Consider the following 15,978-nt stretch of genomic DNA (forward strand, 5'->3'; position numbering starts at 1 on the left):
AGCATTGTGTAATTATAGAGGGGGCTATATACAGGTAGATAGAGTCCACACAGCATTGTGTAATTATGGAGGGGGCTATATACAGGTAGATGGAGTCCACACAGCATTGTGAAATTATAGAGGGGGCTATATACAGGTAGATAGAGTCCACACAGCATTGTGTAATTATAGAGGGGGCTATATACAGGTAGATGGAGTCCACACAGCATTGTGTAATTATGGAGGGGGCTATATACAGGTAGATGGAGTCCACACAGCATTGTGTAGCATTGTGTAATTATGGAGGGAGCTATATACAGGTAGATAAGAGTCCACAAAGCATTGTGTAATTATGGAGGGGGCTATATACAGGTACATAGAGTCCACACAGCATTGTGTAAATATAGAGGGAGCTATATACAGGTAGATGGAGTCTACACAGCATTGTGTAATTATGGAGGGAGCTATATACAGGTAGATTGAATCCACACAGCATTGTGTAATTATGGAGGGGCTAAATACAGGTAGATTGAATCCACACAGCATTGTGTAATTAGGGAGGGGGCTATATACAGGTAGGTAGGGTCCACACAGCATTGAGTATTTATGGAGAAGGTATGTACAGGTAGGTAAGAGTTCACACATCAGTTGTAGTTATGAAGAGGGGGTGTACAACTAGTTATGGTCTGCATTTTGAAATTAAGGAGGGAATTATGTACAGCCCACACAGTAGTGTTTAATTAAGGAGGGTGAATATACAAGGGGGGTGTATAGATAAAATCCACATAGCAGTTTGTAAAGTAATTATATAAGGGGTATTTACAGGTAAAACGTCCACGCAGCAGTGTGGTATTATGTAGGTCAAATAACATTAAAAATAAATCCTATTTTTTTGGCCACTAAATAAACAATCTGAATTATTTTCTATTAGGGAATTCAACTTTGTGTCTAGATCTCCAAACAATAGCTATTACTAGTCATAGCCACGGCCACGGCATGCTCTTGCTTTCCCAAAAGAGATTTTTGTAAACAATCACAGTTATGACATAATTGCTTTTGATTACTTCTGTTTCACATGTTTACCCAGCCACCCTTTTGTAAAAATTTGCGATAGTTCTGATTTAAATCTAAATTTACATAATTTTAAGTTTTTTTGGCCTACCTTTGCTCTACTGTTTTTTTTTCTTTTGAGAGACTAAATTGCCATTATTATCTTTTTTAACATTTTTTAAACAATATAACAATAAAACAATTGGAAATAAAACAAATAATGAAAAATTACATGAAAATACAGTGGTATTTCACATTTATTTAAGGTTTAGGAAATACACTGAAACAATAAAATATACATTAAACTGAGAAAGGAACACTTTTAATATATGTATTAGATGGAAAAAAGCAGTAATAACAAAATTTTAAAAATTTGGAAAATGTGTACTGGATAAAATACTGGAAAACTATTTAAACCTACAGTTGAAGCAGAACCATATTATGTTAAAAAAACAAAACAAAAAAACATAAATGAAATAATGAATAATATTGTTGCCGCTCCCCAACCTTCAAAAAATACATTTGTATGGTATTTACATTGTGTTTTTTATTGCTTGTCATCATCTTGACTAATTTAACAATTAACTAGTAAAGTGGCAAAGTGACATCAGGAAAGGTGGGGCTGGGAGAAGCGCTATGCATGGCCCCCTTTTGCAGAGAGCTGAATTGTTCCTGGTGAACACAGAGGAAGGTATAGAAATTCCAATGGCCTCTGAATTAGTCAGCCACCTGGGATACATATGCATGCAGCTATTGGAAGACATATTTGCATGTATGCATTGATACACATTTTTCTTTTATTCAATATTATTTGCAATGAATGCACAAATAAACGATAGAGCTATAATTCTACTTCAAAGCTGTTTTCAAGTCATCAAGACTTGAATTTATTTGCACCCCTTTGCAACCCCTTTATTTGCATTATTGGGTCCCAATTGGGAGAGTCTTTTTTTTGGGAGCCAACATTGTAACCTGGGTGACATGGATACTTCCTAGTTGTTAGTTGTCCAATAGGGCAAGTTTCCTCTAAGTAGGAAACAATGCCCTAATGGACAGTCAATACCTGTCCACTAGTCCATTAAAGCTCACGGACCACTAAATGCATGGACTCCAGACTGCACATGCATGGGGAGCTGTGTGTCATTCAAAGGGGAAGAAACTTACCCCAGAGTGATGTCATGATGCCGGAACCCACCAACTCTCCCATCGTAGTTCTGAGCCTGCGATGGGAGAGTGGGCAGGTTGTGTCCAGAGACATGGTCCTCAGCTCCGGCCGGTGTGCCCCCAGGCTGTCTCCTGACCCCATTGGGGGTTGGGGACCCCTGCACTAGGCTACAGTTGTCCAATATCACAGTTTCCAGAAGACTGTATAACATGACGTTAACAAAAAAGGAACTGTCCACTGACAGACCACTGGTCCTAAAACAGATGCTGGTAAGTGACAAAATAGTGGACATAGGTAAGTAAAAAAAAAAACAAAAAAAGATAATGTCTGGGGTAAGAAAGGGAGGAGTTGGTGGGTGGGTAGTTGCGGATGGGGAGGGAATCATATTTGTTTTAAGATAAGTTTGTAGACTGACAATTACTACTGCAATCCAACACAGGTCATTGGTATATTGACAAAAACTCATCATTGAAAGAACTTTATGGCATGTTGTGTTTTTTAAATTTGTAATTAAAAAAATATTTTAAATTTAAAACAATGTCCATTATAAATAAACTCTACCAAGCACTATACAGCAACACTATTTAATTTAAAGACGAATATTTAAATTATACAAAGTTTAGGTGTAGTAAACATAATTCTGTCAAAGAAAAATGTTAAAATATTTTTCTGATTTTTTTTAAATTTAGTTTAAAATGTATAACTTGTTTATTGATTACACTTTTCATTGAGATGCTCGATGACATAGTAAAAGAAAAATGAAAAACATAAAAGAAGCACTAGTTTTTTTTGTTTTTTTTTTTGTATTTTGTCATAGCTGACTAAATTGCTACATATTATAACGTATCTGTAATACTGATAATGTACTCAACACTGTAAATTAATAAAAAAAAACTGCTTGTATTAAAAAAACGATAAAAAAGAACTTGTTCTAAGGCAATATTTAAATGATGCAATATCTTTCAGTCTTTGCAGAACTCATGCATTATTATTTTGTACAACAATCATTTTTATGAACTGTGTTAGTGGTTTTATTTAAAATTCTAATTTTGGTCAGCATAGCAAAAGGCAAGTGTACAAACCACCTATTAAACACATTTACTGCAAACTTCTCTATTTAAAAGAGTTTGTGAACAGTAATACTGGAGGTGCCCACATAAGTATAATATATGAAACCTCCAGGACTCCTTGTCCTGTCTCTATTACCTAGTGAGGCTCTAACTTGGCAAACATATGCCCGTTTGGATTCCTCATTTTATTGGGTAAGGTCATTAGTTCATAAAGCAATGAACCAAGAATAATGTTGCTTTTTAAAATAAATTAAAAATGGCTCCTTGTATATTTGTTCAATGACAAGTCCCCATTTAAAAATGTAATATGAAAAAAACTAAAAAGGTTGTTGTGGCTAAAAGTAAATGTCTGACCAAAGAACATCTTCACTACTTTTCAATGTTTTTACCCTTAGAAACCCTGCATGTAGAAGAAAATAAATGCTTATATGCAAGAAATTCAGTAAGCTCCTATCTCACTTGCTAAGATGACACTGGTTCTGGGTTATTAAAGCTCTCCAAGACTGGTGAAGATAAGCTATCATGGTAGAACTTTGTTAATGCAGTATATCTAGAATGAATATCTTAAAAATCATTCACTGTTCATTGGTAAGAATTTTCAATCAAGGAACAGATTTATTCCAAGTTTGCTTCTCTGGAGTGGTTCATTCCTTTTACCACTACCCTGTTTACTGGTTTCCAGTTACTAATGTTGAAGAACCAGTTTTGATTGGTATGAAACTACTTGATTGTGTTTGAAAGTAAATTGTTTAAATGATTTAAGGTAATTTTGTATACCTTTTTATTATAGAATACTTTTTGTATATTGATTTGTAATTAAATGTATTTATAAATCCCAATTAATTCCTGATGAATCAGACATTGGTCTGTGAAACGCGTTGAAAAAATCAACAGTAATTGGAAATCATGATTCAGATACCATGATTTTAATTATTGGTAAATGTTTTATCACTCATTAACATTTGTATAGCTTTTATATATGAGTAAACTCTTCGTGGATTGGATGCCTTGAACGTCCCTTACTTTGTTCAATCTATCTTCTCCAGAGAGCACTGATAAATCAGGCCCAATGTATCTTTTCTGCTCCTAAATCCCAAGCAGTGTTGTTAGCCCCTGGAAAATTTCAGAACTGCACCTATCCCTAACCCCTTTTCCATGTGCATACAATCATTTCTTTATCAGTAAAACAACTTGTTGATTAGGTAAATATATGCTGAATTGGCATTGGCTGGTTCTGCCGCTGACAACCTCCAGCCAATGAGAATATGGACTGATAAGTATTTTTTGGGGGTATTAGTTTTCTCAATAGCAGCAAGGATATGGCAGGGACACAGATCTTCAATTTGCATGCATGTTGGAAATTTAGAAAAACTGATTTTGCCTTTCACATAAATGGATGATTGAGTTGAACACAGCTATGGTATCTTTTCTGCTCCTAAATCCCAAGCAGCGTTGTTAGCCCCCGAAGAACTACAGAACTGCATATATCTACACCTTCTACAACCTAGCTATTTTGTCCTTTCCTTAGTTTTTCCTTAGGGTCTATTATCATTGGTTTTTGGGGGTATCACAATCCAATGCTAATATATTATATTCATAATAATATATTAGCTAATAATAAACTTTAAAAAGGGTCAACTGGATTTCAGATAGAGATGACAATGAATGATCTTAATGACAATGAATGAGAAGCATTTCATTCAAATTCAACTGATTGACCAAATTATTATCACCTGAATAATTGACCTGAAATTAAACTTCATTTCCCCTTAGGCCTAAACACAAACAGAAAGTAACATTCTCTAAAGATAAATACAAACTTCTTTTCTTTTTCCACCAATTATTTGAAGGGAGATATTAGAAACTATTGTTTGGGAGCTTCGATGGAACACAAGCTTGCTGGTCCATGTAAAATGAGCTTTTTAAGTACATTATCACCAGGAAGATTAGTGAGCAAATAAACTTGATTCATCAGTATCAAAACCTTTCCTAAAATTCTTAATTTTAAGTATTTTTTTTTTATTTAAAGGTGGTTATTTGTAAACTCCATCCTGAGCGTACTGCATATTTACAGGGTTTGTGTTACAGAAGGAAGTCCCTAGAGAGACAAACCTTAATTGGGATTCTGGAGCTTACGAAATTGACTGGAACCAGTAACATAATGAACAGTTTGTGAAATGTTTTAGTTCATTGCGAACTTCCACTGCCAAACACATTTTTTTCATCTAACTAAATATGTGACTCCATTGCTTGTTGATGACGACAGGTGCACTTTGACCCCCAAAGACTGCACGCAATGTGCAACATATATGTTAACAAGCACAACACATACTGAAATCTGAAAGTCAAATAAATTCTGATTCCATGGAAGGCAGTTATGACAGTTCAGCAAAAGTCCACGAATCAGTAAGAACTTTCCATTATTTCTCATTGTACTTTTTTATCGAGGTGGTCTGGAACTGCAGATGCAATCACATCTTTCATGATGCTCCAGCTGGATGTCTATTATAGCCATATTCTTGCCATTCTTTTTCTTATTGTAGCCAGCTTCAGGCATGACCCTCAGCACCTAGGAAAAAAAAAACATTATTTGATGTACAATAAATGAGCCAAAGTGAACTTTGTAAATAGTTTTAGGTGTGAAGTGCAATATGTGATTACGGTAAATTCATTTTTATCAGGATCATTTTAAATAACAAGACTAAAACCCTAAACAATATTCGACTAAAATTTACTGCAATCAAGTGGAAAGCAGACCTAACAGAGGAGGTGGAGCCACAAAAACACATCAATGATGGTGTTCTAAAGTTGATTTTGGATGCCTGTCTCAATGTAGCCTAAGAAAGCCCTAAAAAATACCCTTTCCAGCATTATAAAGAGGATTGCTAAAAACTAAAGAAGTGGGTGGACTGGAGCTTTACAGCTTTCGTTTTCCATCCTGACATAGGCCCAGACACAACTAGTTGTGTTTAAAAAATATTATTATATAACATTGCATAATAAATGTGGTTAAAGTCTACTTTGAAAAGAATACCCAATCACGGACTCGGGGTGGATTTTACTTGCAAAAAGCGGTAATCCCGAGTCACACTCGGGGTAAGTTTAGAAGCCCCCCTTACCTTTGCCCCGCAATCCAGCGGTGATCTAATGGTCTCGCTGTGATGCCAGGACGTTTCTGAATTAGGGGGCGTGGCCGGGCGAGAAATTTAAAAGCAGATTACAATGTAATCTAACTTTCCTTTAGTAAATCCACCCCAATGAGTCCATGTAATCCAGATTCTATTATAAAAGTCTATGTTCACACTTGTGGTGAGGTTGCTTTGGAGGAGATGCTATATGCAGGCTCTACCTGTGACAACCCGATAAAGAAATGACAAGGTGCCAGCCATCAGGAGCTACACGGGAACTCCTATTCCTGCCACAGGTCTGATCCTGCCCTTATTGTTTATCTCTGTGTGATCATGGTCCTTGGGTAATTCCAGTTTATTACTTTGTTAGAAGTGACTTAAAAAAAGTTACAAAATTCCCTGTAGTCTGCATATTATGCATGAAAGGCATCTCCTAAATAAACCTTTTTGCCTTCACATACAGTTTAAACACACACGTGACCAGTTTATGAACATTAAACTATGTGATTATTATTAACACACAGTAAACAAGCTATAAAATAAGCCTCACCTGACCTATCAAGCTACTTGTATTGTGACATAACTCATTCTCAAAAGAAATCCTCAAAGATTACAACAAACACTCTCAAACCTGTCTTTGTTTCAGCTTAGAAACATCTGCCGATTGCTTTCAATTCAGTTATTGGTGCCAGTTAAGTTTTGTTTTAAGATACATTCTTTCACAATACCTATAGCTATATAGTAGAGTGAAGGACAGGTATCACGTATATACTTTAGTGTGTATAATCTAGGAATAGGTTCACTTTTAAATTTCTTCTTTTCATTGCAAGGTCCAATAAACAGAATGTTTACCGTCTACACCACATCAGTGTAATTATTACAATTATCCAATTTCCTGCATGCTATTTATTATGTTGTTGTTGACACATGTGCTGCAAACAAACCATAATTTCAAAGACAATAATTAAATGAACATTGCAAGATTTAATTGTAATTAAGCACTTTCTCCACAGAGCATGATTTTTAATAGGTATATGTTGAATTATTTAACTGAAATTATGTCTGATGTCACGTTCCCTTGTTACAAAGGTGCACTTGGAAATGTATTACTATTAAAACTCAAAAACTGGTGGAATACCAATTTTAGGTACATACTTTACTTTACTAAAATATTATCAATAAATATGTCAGAAAATTGCTGGGTCCAAATTGCTACACAGGCGTCACACAAGCTAAAAAACTATATTGGTTAGAATTAAAAAAAACCTGTTTGGGTTTGCATAAACCAGCTTCAGAGCCATTTTAACATTCAGTGAATGGGCAATAAATGTAATATTTATGATACAGAAATATTATATATATCATTTATAAACTGACATTTTTTTTTCTTAAAATTTAATGTAAATTTTTAGCTTATACATGGGTTACACCAGTAGATGGTACTGTGTTCTCATGTAAAATGTATAACAAACTCTTGGTGTGTGAGACAATATTAGAGTTTGTAACACGAAAACACAGTGCCATCTACTGGTGGCTAACAACCACGCACAAAAGATCATTTAGGGCAAGCTACCCATCTCATAATCAATTTAAAAGTACACAATCCCTTAATTCTGAGCCCATGTGATTTATTTTCCCCCTTTTAAATGTTTTAAAAATAAGACACCATGAAGGTATTAATTCACAATTATTTTTAGGCATTTATGTTAAATGATAACTGTTTTGAATATTATAGCAGTGATTGTCATATTTTTGCCTTATTATAGGTTTATACTTGAATCAATGTGTTTTTCTATTCTTTGTTTTTTTTTTTTTTTTGGAAGTAGATACCTAAGTTTTCATTTAACATTTTTCATGGACAAACATGTCTTTAGTGAAACTGTATTCAAAGATGTATACGTTTTTCTATATATTGTGATGGCATATGTTTTTTCCAGTTTAAAAGGTGATCACTTTAAACCAAAAAATGTTAGGACAGATAAAAACTGCTTTTATCAATGTGTTATTTGTCCTAAATATTACAAAATTTTGCATGTTTTTTAATGTTACAAAAAATTAAACTGAAAAATACAAAAAATCATTTTTGTACACATTTTATATATATTTCAAATCAATTTACCAAATATAACCCTAGGACTAATTTTAAAATAATTAGGGGTTGGTTTGGTGATTTTTAACAATTCTATGAAATGAAAATTCAATGTTTTCCATAGTTGTCGTATACATTGTTCCAGAAAATAGGTGTTCAAATTACAGTCCTTGGTCCTGCACAAATCCTGGTTATCTAGCTTTGAGTTTGAGTTTTGAGTTTGTTTTATCTATTAAATATGTATCAGACAGCGTCATCAGGAGGTTTTCTGCCAATAATGTATTCTTTGAAAGAATTAAAATCTTGATTTGTCAAGTCTGCCACTGAGGTTATATGCCGATAATTCCTAAAACCGAGAAATTAAATGGTGCTTAGTTGATTTTCATGATTTTGTTGCGAATGGCTGGAAAAGTAAGAGACCAGTAAAGCATAGCAAAATGCACCATTTGGTGTTTACCCACTTTTATCTATATTTAAACTATATACAGGTAGTCCCTGGGTTACATACATAATAGGGACTCTAGGTTTGTTCTTAAATTGAATTTGTATGTAAGTCAGAGTGGTGTATTATTTAATAAATGAAAATAGGACAGATGTTTGTCTCAACATAGTATTAGGCAGCGTGGTGTCAGTTACTGTAAAAAAAGTCCTCACTGTGAACTAATTACAAATAAAGCAAAAAAAAAAAAACTTTATGGAGCCTATACATTCATTAACTTAGCTTAGTCCTTAGGATCACCCACAACCTCAGCTGTGCTTAGCAAAAGATTTCTTCTGCAAGTCATGCAAACCGCCCTTCCCCCCATCAAGCCTCCGTCCTGCACATGAGGGAGCATGAAAGCTCCGTTCGTATCTAGGAGTTGTCTGCATGTCGGATGTCCTTAACTCTGAGACTACCTGTATAACTATATATATATATATATATATATATATATATATATATATATATATATAGTTATACAGGTAGTTCTGTATATATTACAACTATATATATATTACAGAAAGAGTGCAAAAAGTACTAATGACAAAGAAATCTTTCCCTGCCCTTTGCCTTAAAAACTGAATATGTTCTCCTTGATACACTTGCACACAGTATTTTAACCACCCGGGCAGTTAGTCCGACCTTGGTTCGGGGTAAGTAAACTTGCTACTATCGTTTACCTCGAACCAAGGTCGGGGTAGCTAAAAATATAAACAAGCGTTATATTGCAATCCGATTGTCATACAACATTGTATGACAATCAGATTACAACTGAAAAAAAATACTTACCTTGTCCCTGCAGCTCCTCCGGAGACGTCTTCTCTCTTCTTTCTTCATCCGGCGTGTGCAGTGACGATCTCCGGGGTTTCCCGGTGACGTCACTGCATGCGTCGGTGCGGGCGGGGGGTGGGAAATTCAAATCACTTGAACTCAATACAAAAAAGCTGTATTGAGTCCAATACAAAGAAATCTTTATATAATATATATGTAATTGTATTATATATATAATATATAAACTACTGTACAGGTACATTACATTATACACTATTTTTTTTTTAAAGATTTTTTTTTTAATTTTTTTTTATGTTTTATAAAAAAAAATTTTATTATTAAATTTATAAAATTTTGGACATATTTCGGTGAGTTATGCGGTAATTCGGTGAATTATAGCCTACAATCTAAAATAAATTTCCATGCAAAAAATTTAACACTTTTTGCATGGAAGTACGGACGTTCGGAAAGAATTAGAACATCCGGCGTTCGTGTACGCATCCCTCGGCAATTCCTGATGATGTCAGTGCGTGCGCTCGTCGACGGGGGTTGTAGCGGGAAATTGAAATATTTTGTATTGGATTTAATACAAAGTCCTGTATCCAATCCAATACCAAATAATACAAAATATATTTATGTGGTTTTGTCTAGAGGTATGTGACGTCGGACTCTGTTTTAAAATTTACCACACTAGGGAGGTGTTTTAGAAAAATATATTACTATACAGTATACCGAATTATTGCATTTTCAGTATTTTTGATTTGTTTATGTATTCTTGTTTAAGCTGATTTTTGTGTTTTTTATTTATTTTATTAAAAGTAAATTTTTTTTTTTTGAATTGTTTCAAACTTTTTTTATATTCATGATATCTACTAGATCCTTGTTCGGACATATTTCTGTAAGTTACAAGTCTACAATATAAAAAAAAATTTCATGAAAAACAGTGTACCGCTTTTGGTACAGAAATCTAGACATCAGTGTAACGCCCAGGTGGTAAAGGAATCCTACAGATTGGTTGTTGATGACAAATAACTACAGTTGCTGATGGTTGTTGGGATTATTGTCTTGCTGCAGAATGCATTTGGGATTGATCAAACACTTCACTTCCCAATGATGGATAAGTATCTGAATGGACATTTCAGCACAGAGGAGACCATTATTCTGACCAAATCTAAACTCTGTGAAGGAATACACACCAGAACCCCCACCATGCCTCACTGTTGCATGCAGAAATCAATACTAGAACATCTTCAAGGTCTTCAGAAAAACATTGTCAAATATTTCAATTTTGCATGTCAGTCCAGAGTATTTGCCTCCATAATTCTGTATACTGGTTATTGTGTTTTTGTGAATGACTTGCTCTTATTTTTGTTTTGGGGCTTTTAGCTATAAAGATTTTTTTATAACCACTTTTTCCCAGAATTCCCCTGCTAGTAGATGGGTTTATCAGGGTACCACTATCTCCCATCAAGTCTGAGCCACTGAACATTTTCCAAGGGCTCAGGGAAGGAAGCCCTTGAATATCTTATTGTGAAACATGACCACTCTGGGATCTATTTACAAAACAGTGAATCAGACAGTCCCCTCAAACATTCCTTTGTGGGAATTTTCCAGGTCCATGTGGTTCAATGGCCATAATTGATTCCCACCAGGGAATGTTTGAGGGAATATCAGATTCCCTTGTTGAGACCTTGTTAGTACAAAATAGTTTTTCTTACCACGTTCATTCCTCTTATGCAGCTTAATCTGTTTAATTGAATTATTTCATTTTAACTTCTTGTTGTCTATGAACATGTAATTGATTAACCATGCACTGGACTACATATGTCAGAAAATCCAAAGTGTACCCAGAAAAATTGATGCTGTTATAATAGGCAATAGGAGGACATACCTAAAATTGATAGTCATTTTTTTCTGTTTTGGGTTGTTAATCCATAAATAAAATCAATTCTAATATTTTTAAAGGAATCTCCTTGTCTGGAGCATTTTTTCACAAATCCCAAAAGTAACACAGCAATATAAATAAATAAATAAATAATCAACAAATAAAAAAAATCTTATTTCTTCTAGGAAGAGTAAACGTCTTGGATGAGAGGAGAGATTTGGGCAGCATTTAAGTTAACAAGCCCTCTGACAGCTCTGGGATTTTCCCAGTGTTTTATATTAAAAAACATGAGCATGGTATATGGGCTTTGCTGATAAGAGGAGGAAAAAAATGAATTGGCAAACACTTTTCCTAGACAAGACAGCAGAGGACTGTTTGAACAAGGTAGAAATTGGACAGCTTGACTGGCTGATCACAGAGCTGATATTCAAAGATTTTCTGCTCTATATAATAGTTTTAACTTTAGGTTCCTGAAATTATACTGAACGTAAATTGCATTCTTTGTTAAAATGAAGCAGAAGAAAGAAAAGAAAAAATGCAGGGATCACCACTTCCAAATACGAAAACCATTTCTTGATTTAAACTTCACCTTTAACCTTCTTTTTCATAATCCCTCTCCTATAAGTTTCAAATCCACTTTAATGTAAAATACTTGTCATGCCATCTCTGGCTTTCCAAAAAGCTTCAATACTATGCTAGTTAATATTAATCCATAATCCATTGTTTCAGTAACTCTTTAAGGTGTGAATGAGCCATAAAAACCAAAGGACAAGAGGAAAAGAAAAGAAAATGTCATTAATTGGTTTTAAAGTAAATGTTGAAAAAAAAGAAAAAAGTGAAATTTGCAAATTGCATGATGGATTCTGCAGAAAGTGATGAAATAAAACTACATAGCTAATTGCACAGCTACTATCTGATTGGTCATTTTGGCTCTTCCCACCAGCCTCAGATAGTGACCTACGCCCTGCAGGGTGCGTATAATTGGATAACAGCTGTTTCAGTAGCGGTAGAAAACAAATCAAAAAGTGAGGAACTAGAATTTTTTCTCTGTTTTTTTTCTTCATACTTTTTTTTTAGTTTCAGATAAGATTAGTGATGATTTTTATAATCTTTTTTTACTGACATTTTGAAACATTTACTCTTCTAATTTGAATCTTATTAGTCTCACGCCTCCATATTGAACCTCATACAGCACTTTGGTTGTGCTGCTCATTTTTCACACGTTCCAATGACAGTTCCTGGGGGAGCCAATTAATCTAGCTGCATGTTTTTGGAGGCATGAGAAACTTTTTTAATCCTGATCTTTAATGTTTGGGACCAAACTCTGCAGAGGAAAATGTGCTAGCCAATGAGCCATCCATACCGATCCAAACAACATATTTATTAACTGTGAAACTGCCCAAAAATATAATTTTGTATTATTGTAATTTTTGCCAATTTTGCCTGTTTGCCAAGGACCTTAATCTATTTCCATGTTGACCCATCTGGTATTAGTGAACAACAAAAAAAACAATTTATATTGAGCCCTTCATATTTTTGATAAATAGGCTCCTAGTGTGAAACTAATTTACTGATTTCTGCAGGCTGAATATGTTTGAACAAGAGAGTATAAAGGTCAATTTAAGCCCGTAGATGCTTTACTAAGCATCAATAAAAGTTGTTAAGAATTTAGATCTTACCTCATGGTATTTCTTCACAGTTTTTCCAGACATACACTGGCAGGATTTGGAAATTGGTGTTCCGCAGCCGCAGCTTCCTCCACAGCGTTTAACAAGGAGGCAGCGTGGGAAAAACACAGCATTGGTAATCTTCAATTCTTCCCGTAAGTTTACTGTGAAATTTCTTGGGGTGCAGCTGTATCGCTTGACATCATCATTTAGTCTGTCTAAGTTTACTGAAAGAGTAAAGAAGTCATCATCATTAAAAACCATAAAAATGATGAAAGGTCATCATCATTAACTACAATTAAATCAACATGAATGTTGTTATGATCCTCGAGTATAGTAAAATCAGCATCAATAAAGTATTAATTATCAATGCCAAAAATATTTAAATCTAAAACTTCTGTTTTTTAATTTTGTATAATGAAGGGTTAAAACAATTCTTCTGTATGTGTGGCCCAATGTTTTTTTTTTCTGTTAACATAAGTGGGGAAAATTTTTTCTTAGATCTCACTGAAAAAAGTGTCCCGACTGGTAAGTTTTTCCTATTTTACTGATCTTGTGATAATGTTTGGGTTGCCTATTACTTTCTGTGCTATGACTTTCTGTCCTACGTTATATAAAAAGTGTGAATGTCCCCAGCAAGAACACAGCAAAAAAAAAAAACCTGGATTAATAAAGAAGAGTATATGGTATAGTAGTGGTGTTGATAAGCAAATCAGGTAAATAGTTACCCTTAAAGGGTTCGCCAACCCCAAACATTTGAGTATGAAATTGACAGTAAAAGCAGGCAGAGGTTTTTTTTTAGGCAAGCTGTGTTGTATTATTGATAATTTCTCAAAATACAGTATATATCCCCTATTTAATGTACACCGCTGTGTAATATGTTGGTGATGTATTAATCCTGTTTAATAATAATAATAATAATCTCATAAAATTCACAATGGCAAATTGTGTTCTGTACCCACATGGAAGCTGATGTGGTATACATTTCCATTATGCTATTTGCAATTATTGCATTCATGTTCGTAAATGCTTTTTCTTAACATTCTCTTAGTTTTACCTACATCTCTAACACAAGTGCAAGTGATCAAATAAATAAAATCTTCTGAAAAACAACTTGGTATGATATGGTATTTGGGTTTTCCGCCCTTGTGGCATATAAGCTTCCTTAATCGGGTACATTGCATACTTTTCTCCCGCTGAGTCCTCTTGCACTATGCTTATTATTCCTTTATTTCTTACACCTTTTTCTTTCTCCATACAGACTTGATCTATTATCTTCAATTAACTTTCCAAATTCCAATTCGTTCTACTCATCAATTTAATTACCAATGATTTTTCTTTATACACCTTTTCTTATATATTTGTTTATTCACGCATTCTATTATTTTTTTTTTCATTCTATTTATATAATACATCAGAAATCCCCTTACTACATCTCCGATGTGACTTACTAGTATGCACGTGCATCACCATATCGTGGACAATGTGATTTTTTTCACTACTTTTGTGTTTTCTTATTTTAATATTTATCGTTATATATTATTAAGTATCTCTTAACTAGTTTATTTTTGTGATATGTTTTTCACAATAAGAATTGTCTGTGTAAGCCCATGTGTTTCACATACTACTATGAACATTCTGTTTTTTACCTTTACAATGTACTAAATGTTATATTTATACATATTTACAGGGTTTTCTATTAAATCCCTACTTTTTTTATGTTAACTACGTATTTATCATGTATTTTTATTGATTGTTTTCTGTCAATTATTACAATGATTCCAGTACGTTACACTTTTCTGCCAGCGTGCGATTACCCCTGAGGAAGCCTATATCGGCCAAAATGCATCCGGTAACACTGCCACAGGTATGCGAACTGCTGACTAATAATATCTGGATACTGGACTTATTGGGTAATTTGTTCCCAATGCTTCTTACACTGACTAGTTGTGAACTGTCTAGGGCCCAATAGATGGCCAGATACCTATTTACCATTGTGAATTTTGTGAAATATACACTGTCTCGGATTTGTATTGTGTTTTGAGAAATTATCAATAATACAATGCAGTCCTTGGGCACACCAAGGTCGGCAAGCACGGTACCAAATCACCAGGCAGGAGGATAGTCAAGGAAGCCGGGGTCGAGACAGGCACCAAACAAGAGAGGTTGGGTCACACACCAGGGATCAATAGCCAGGGATCCAGGAGACAGACACTAGTGACACAGGGGCCACTGCAGGCACAGTGAACACAGGAGACAGTGGAAATGGCAGGAGGCACAGGAGAAGCAGGGATATCCACAGACAGACAGGAACACACGAACAGCACAGGGAAGTTGGCTGGGAACCAACAGACTGGATAACACAGGAGCTGGACCCAGGAAACACTGGATTAAGCAGCAGGTGTACAGGAACTAGTTCACAGAACTAAGGGCTCGGCACAATGGAGACACAAAGGAGACAAGACTTGTTGCACGAACACAAAGTGCAGTCTGAGAGCCAGCTAAATAGCCAGGGCTGATCAAGAGGCTATCTTTTAATTGGCCAGTGGATTGGACGGAACTGATAAAGCTTGGAAACAGAGGCACGCCCAGCATCAGAACTGCAAGCATGCGCAGGAGAGGGATGCCTGTGCTTTAGTGAGGAAGAGGTAAGTGTGACATTTAGTAGTTATGTACATTCATCATCTATAATA

General features: G+C 34.7%; 1 protein-coding gene across 2 annotated transcripts in view; it reads right to left on the reverse strand.

Moving 5' to 3' along the window:
• Positions 1-1,268: 1,268 nt before the first annotated feature.
• Positions 1,269-15,978, reverse strand: part of PDGFD (platelet derived growth factor D) — a 148,482-nt gene continuing 133,772 nt past the window's right edge. For both annotated transcript variants that reach the window (XM_072403122.1, XM_072403117.1), the window contains 2 exons: positions 13,298-13,512; positions 1,269-5,833 (listed from right to left, as the gene is read on the reverse strand). In XM_072403122.1, coding sequence (XP_072259223.1) covers positions 5,705-5,833; positions 13,298-13,512 — 344 coding nt within the window. In that variant the 3' untranslated portion in view covers positions 1,269-5,704. The remainder of the gene's footprint in view (positions 5,834-13,297; positions 13,513-15,978) is intronic.

The sequence above is a fragment of the Pyxicephalus adspersus genome, chromosome 1 (assembly GCF_032062135.1).
Source record: "Pyxicephalus adspersus chromosome 1, UCB_Pads_2.0, whole genome shotgun sequence".
NCBI lineage: Eukaryota > Metazoa > Chordata > Amphibia > Anura > Pyxicephalidae > Pyxicephalus > Pyxicephalus adspersus.